At 39.3% G+C, this 6654-nt stretch overlaps 1 protein-coding gene across 1 annotated transcript in view; it reads right to left on the reverse strand.

Moving 5' to 3' along the window:
• Positions 1 to 6654, reverse strand: part of SLIT2 (slit guidance ligand 2) — a 374063-nt gene that overhangs the window by 73154 nt on the left and 294255 nt on the right. Inside the window, exons 17-19 of the mRNA XM_065877254.1 lie at positions 2827 to 2970; positions 1106 to 1272; positions 75 to 207 (exon numbers count right to left, since the gene is read on the reverse strand). Coding sequence (XP_065733326.1) covers positions 75 to 207; positions 1106 to 1272; positions 2827 to 2970 — 444 coding nt within the window. The remainder of the gene's footprint in view (positions 1 to 74; positions 208 to 1105; positions 1273 to 2826; positions 2971 to 6654) is intronic.

The raw sequence follows: 6654 nt of genomic DNA on the forward strand, positions 1-6654 counted from the left end.
TTTGTTTGGTCTCCATTTCCCTTGGTGTGTGAAATATTAATCCTTCAGGAAAGAGAAAGACAAGCTCTACTTACAATTCAGTGACATCTCTTGGAATACCTTTGGGCAAGACCTTCAAGGCTTTGTTGCTACATCGGACCACCGTGTCCAAGCAGGTACACTCCGTAGGACAGCGAGAGAGTGGGGAACAACTATTGTCATCATTTCCTAAATTGCCAAAAGAAATACAGGAAAACCCAGATTCGTGGCTTTGAAGATGCTAGAAGGGATTTTATGCCTTTAACTTAACAAACACAAGAGTCTTCAGCCATATGATGACTTATGTATAGGACATTAAGTATTTACAAATCGACACCATACATTCTGTGCAGGTCTCTTTTCAGACTGCCTAGGGCAGAATTCCAGAAAACAATTCACAGTTTGTATTATCAATACGATTATAATGTGTTCTTTGTTCAGTTGTTTATACAAATTATACTTTTAATTAGAATATGTAAACTGAATTATGGAGAAATTGAAAAGAGACAGACATGAAGAGACATAAAGGGACAGATTAGTTTTACATGGTTAGCAAAAAGCATATGGGCCCCTCATTTGAAACTATATGGCTCAAATGAGCTCTTCATTTATTGCCAACAATTATAGAACCTATGTTCTACCTACGTTACAGGGCTATTATGAGAATTAAATGTGATGATATACAGAGAGTACTAAAAAGTGAAAACTATTATTCTTGTTAGGTTTACTAGAATTTCTATTTTATGAGTCAATTGCTTTTATCATTGGTAGTTAAATGGCAATTACTGAAAGAGATGCTTAGAATAGTAAAGAAAAACAAAAATGAAGCTATTTAAATAGTATCAAGCTGGAAATTAGAAAATCTTCTAAAACATTCAGAAACACAAACCAAGTAGAGCTAGATGTGAGAGTACAGTCTGAGCAAGTAAGTGCCCTGTTGCTAAAACAAAACAGCAAAAACAAAGCAAAAAATGCGTAATAACTATTCATTGCCTGAACTATGACGTACTGTCTAATTATGCCCCACAGCATCAGAACAATCACCACAGAGTGTCTGGTAGTCAAAGATCTGGCCAGGCTTTCTTACCATCATCACAAGTGAAGTCTTGAATGGCAACATCCTGGATGGGGATTTCTTTGAGGAAGTAGGGTTTCTGACATCGAGGATTTCCCGTTACAATTCTTTTCTTCCTGAGCCATTCTCCCAACCAAGCCAGGTAGCAGTTACAATTAAAAGGATTGGCCAAGAGGTTTCTAAGCGCCACATGCAAACAATGCAGAGCTCAGTTTAGAGGTTCGCTTTCTGACTTCTCAAAACCCCATGCTACCATTTTCCCATACTGTATCTGTTGGAATGATTCCTTCTTAGTCTTTGTATTCACCCCACCCCCAATTCATGCTCAATCACACACAACATATGGGATGTGTTCTTTGACTGAAATATCTATGTTTGGAACTTAAAAAATAAGAACAATATTTTCATATAAGAATTCTTCAAATAATTTCATATGAAAAATAAAGTGAAGGTGGCAATTCAGGGTTTAGGCAGTGAATCCTGATAGATATCTCATTTAGAGATAATTTAAACTTGTCAGAGATCTGACTTACTGTCAAACTTCCCTACACTGATAATGCAGTAATTTAATATAAAGATGAAGGCTGATTACCTTATATTATTGAGTTTAACCTGAAAACAGCTCTTTCATTAATTTGTCATTTTAAGATTTCCATCTCTTATTTGCTCCAGAGAATAGGTTTCCCATCTGAACTGACAGCTGAGTTGATTAAATGCCAGTTATAAAAATGAACTTACTTCTACAAATCTCAATACTTTTGGCATCTCACCACTTCAGCACAAACCTATTGACAATCCCATTATTTATAAACATGCCATCTTTAATATGCACAAATTAGTCACTTGATGGAAAATGTCACATTTTATGTGGAAAGAGGATTAAGTACCTTACTGATGGATGGATGCTTCTCTCAAATTATTTCTTCAAGGACTTGAGTTATGTTGAACATGATTTTTTTCCTTCTAACTACCTTTTCAGTTAAATTAGTATTTTTAGATGCCACCATTACCAGGAAGCCATGTCAGTTATAAGGTTTATCATTTCAAACACTGCTTTTTAAATACTGACATACAAGGGGCCTGAAACACTTGGAAAGTTTGTTTGTTTTCTGACACTTTCTGAATTCTATCTGTAGACCTACAAATATTCTTTATTCTCCAACCTTCTACATAAAATGTGCTCTTGGATAGGTTCAGCCTATTTCTTTAATATCTTCTTAATATCACAGTAAATGTCCTCTGGTGAGCTTTTATTGTTGGTCTGGTCATCCTAATATATCTCCTGTCATTGTGAATGATCCTTTTGAGTACAGTCTGTTGGCAATAACTCTATCAACTCTGTTTTTATAATACTTATATTGTGAAGACTCCAATGTGAGAGCAGTGGGAAAAACAAATCTACATTTCTTTTATTTGTAAAAGAATAAAATAATTCTCAATCAAATTATAAGATTACCATTTATAAATTAAGCCACATCACATTGTTATAAAAACAAATGACTGAAAAATACCATGATTTTTGTTAAATTTTAATATAGGATAGTAGGCAATGTTTTTAGAAAAATTAAAATAAGTTTAACATGAACAAATTTGTCCTTTTTAAAAACAGTCTAAGTCTTTGATCTCATTTTTATGAAATGCTTAGTAATACATTAAAATCTTATCGATAAAAGTAATAAATATAATACACTGGCTCAATTAATACATAAATGAAGACTATTTTTCATACTTACAGAGTAGATAAAGAATGGAGAGTATCAAAAGCCCCTGGTGCGATTGTAGTAATTTGATTATCATATAAAGAAAGCAAACGCACAGAACTGAGTCCTGTGAAACTGTCGTTCCCTACGCAGCTTATACGATTACTTCTCAACATCCTGAGGGAAAAAAATACAACATCATTATGGAGATAAAATATCAGGCAACCAATTTTGCCTATCTTAAGACCGAAACAACCCCTCTTTGCAAATGTGTAGCATTCATTCCTGCTTTCTGAATGTTCTCCTGTCACTAGGAATTGCTGTAGATATGTACAAGTCATCCCTTGGTATCCCTGGGAGATTCATTTCAGGACCTCCTGCGTATACCAAAATCTGTGGCCCTCCATATCCACGGGTTCTGCATTAACTGCGGATGCTTGAATCTGCAGATGCAGAACACGTGGATATGGAGAGCCGACTATATTAAGAACCTTGTGCTAGAATAAAATGCTTAGAGTTGTCAGTGATAACATTCAGTTACAAAAACTCATGAGCCTCAGCACCAGCTTACAACCCCATCTAGTGAGGGCAGAATGTTTTCCTTTAATGATACAATTATGTTTGCCCTATTACATAATGTCCTAATTCACCTACAGCTCTCTAAGCCCTTGAAGCCTCATGATTTATATATTCTAAGAAGCATTACATTTGCTGCTGAAGAGAAAGGAGGCAAAAAAGAATCAATAGCCACAGAAAATGAAGAACTGAGGGCATCTCAGGGACTCCCAGCCAAGTCAATGTCAACACGGGCTGGAGGAGGCAAACCTGACAGAGCTTCCACAAAGCCTGAACAAATTATTTGTTTTAAGTTTAGACTTAAAAGGAGGCAATACTTAAGAGATCCCAGTTGTTCACAATAAAATTCCTCTTGAAAAAAATTCTGACCGTTTTTTCTTTAGTCATTGCCAATAACAGGATTAACACTTTTGTCATTTCTTCATCACTGCTAAAATTTTAGCTGTTTCTCGATTCTTTTCCCAAAATGTTTATTTGTGGGGCTTAGAAAAGGAATGAAAAGCTTCTTAAACTCCCATGTAAAGATGAACAGTTGCCATAAACTTTATTCAGAATTTCTGAAAAGTTAATATTTTCCTTAATGCTTCTAGACATGGGTTGATCACCCTGACAGAAGACTGCAAAAAGAACAACAAAGCATTCCTTTAAAATTCTAGATTGTCCTATAATAAATAAGAAATATCAGCTGTTGCATTCTGCTAAGTTGCAGACAACAAGAAAGGATAATGCCCTCCTTATCAAGGCATCGTTTTATGTCAGGAAACAAATGCACAACAGAAAAGTAGTCCTATCAGTACTATCCTTTGTCATAAATAGTAAAGAACATTTGGTCTTAATCTTGTTGGAGTCACGGACTCCTGGGAAAAGTCGAAAAAAGCTTTGCTTTCTGTCACTGGAAAAATCCACAAGCACACATATGTACCACATTTTGCCTGCAACGTCGGGGGTTCAAAGACCCACTGAAATATGTACATGTACGAACTAAGAGGTTTACTAGTCCTAAAGGGTTGAGAAGTCTACAGGCTGTGAGGAGGGTCTTGTCAAAATCTTTATAGCTCCAAGCTGAAAGAGACCACTTAAAGCAATAGCTATGTCCCAATAAACCCACAGAAGAACTGTTAATACTCCTAGCTTGGTCTAAATGACCTGTTTTGCTGCTTGAGGTACAGTGGGATTAAGTAGAGAGCCAGTGGGTGTCTGTCTCAGGTGCCAAAACACAAGAGGCACAAAAACATTGCTAGAAATATAACAAAGGAGAAGGCTGAATTTAGAGAACTTGTCTCACAGAGAGTCCTGTGACTGCACCTAGCCAGAAAAAAATACTTTGATAAACTCTTTGGAGTGGTGCTATGGACAGAACTGTGTCCCCCTAAAATTCACATCCTTAAGCCCTAACCCCCAGTATGACTATTTGGAGACAGGGCCTTTAGGGAGGTAGTTAAGGTGAAATGAGGCCCTAAGGGTGGGGCCCTAATCTGATAGGACTGGTGTCCTTAGAGGAAGGGGCACCAGACTCCAGAGCTCTCTTTTCCCACACAGAGAGGAAAGGCCATGCAAGGACACAGAGAGAAGGTAGTCATCTACAAGCCAAGAAAAGAGTCCTCACCAGAAACCAACCCTCTCAGCATCTTGATCTTGGACTTCCAGCCTCCAGAACAATGACAAAACAAATTCCTGTTGCTTAAGTTACTTATCTTGTTACAGCAGCCCAAGGCTATCTAATGTAGGTAGTTAAAGGCTCACCCCTCATCCTCCCCTCCCCATCCCGACTCACACTGCCCCCTTAAGGAGAAGGTTCTAGTTACAACAGTCACTTGGCTACTATTTAAGAAGGGAGACTTTTGCCTGCTGCAGGATTTATGTTTTGCTGAGTTACCTGAGGCAGCTTGGCGGAGGGGAATAGGGGCAGGAGTAGATATAACCACTACTTATAGTATATATCTTCTCTGTCCGCGTTCTACACTCCCAGGATCTCCTCCATAAAAAGACCAAAGGGATATTTGCATTACATTTTGCATTTCGAAGGGACTCCTAGTTAGCCCATGGGAGCGGTCAGCAGGTGGCAGGTTGGCTGTGTTGGATGGTTCGGCTCCAGGCTACCCCAGGAAGCTCTCCTTTCATGCGCAGGGGCTTTTTTGAGTAGGATATGAATTGGGGATGCTGCTGGCTGGGGAAATGCCTTCTCCCTGTACATCTGATAAAGGGCAGGCAATGAACTTCCTTGGCTCTCAGTTACCCTGGGCACGAGGGCTCTTGGTGGCTGCTTGGGGCAGGGTGAGGGTTTGGGGGAGACAGTAGAGCTTGCAATTCCCAAGGGCGTGTCTTGGTTACAAATAATTTCCTTCGTGTCTTCCAAAGGCTTCAGAGTTTCGTTGGTGTCTCTTCCAATGTTTAGGCCATCACTTTTGTCAAACATAATTTTATGCTTTAGAGATTATGAAAAATACGCATACACACAGAAGAAAATTCAAGTAACTCAAAGTGTTGTCCTTACTCGTCAATTCAAGCCCCATCTTCCTTGGCCAACAACCTTCTGGAAACACATAGGATTTCTTTTTCCCAACCTCCCTACCACTGAGTAAGTAGACATACACTTAGCATGTTTTCTTTGAAATAGACGGTAAAAGATATACCACCAGCCAGTTTCTCTCTTTTCACTAAGACCTTGCAGGGGCAGATGAAGGTAGTCTCCAGCTAGGCTTTTTCTGCTGCAGGTGTTGGAGTGGGTTCTGAAGCTAGCGACTTTGGGCCAAGAGAGAGTATTAGGTGGAGGTATTTGAGGAAAAGGAAAGAGAATGATTGTTCTAAGGAAGAACAGAGGAGCCAGATCTGTACAAGCACTGGAGCAAAGATAATCTTTTTTGTTGAAGATTCAACAGCCAGGAGAGGTTCTTTTGATCATTTGCAAGCGGCATACTGAAGTCAGAGGTATCAGAGTTAAGGACTGTTTTTTTTTTTTTAATAAATTATTTTATTTATTTTTGGCTGCATTGGGTCTTTGTAGCTGCGTGGGCTTTCTCTGGCTGCAGTAAGCAGGGCCTACTCTTGGTTGCAGTGTGCAGTCTTCTCATCGCGGTGGCTTCTCTTGTTGCAGAGCTTGTGCTCTAGGCATGTGGGCTTCCGTAGTTGTGGCACACAGGCTCAGTAGTTGTGGCGCACGGGCTTAGTTGCTCCGTGCACGGCCTGTGGGATCTTCCTGGACCAGGGCTCAAACCCATGTCCCCTGCATTGGCAGGCGGATTCTTAACCACTGTGCCACCAGGGAAGCCCCAGGGACGTTTGCCT

This window comes from Phocoena phocoena, chromosome 5, assembly GCF_963924675.1.
Source record: "Phocoena phocoena chromosome 5, mPhoPho1.1, whole genome shotgun sequence".
NCBI lineage: Eukaryota > Metazoa > Chordata > Mammalia > Artiodactyla > Phocoenidae > Phocoena > Phocoena phocoena.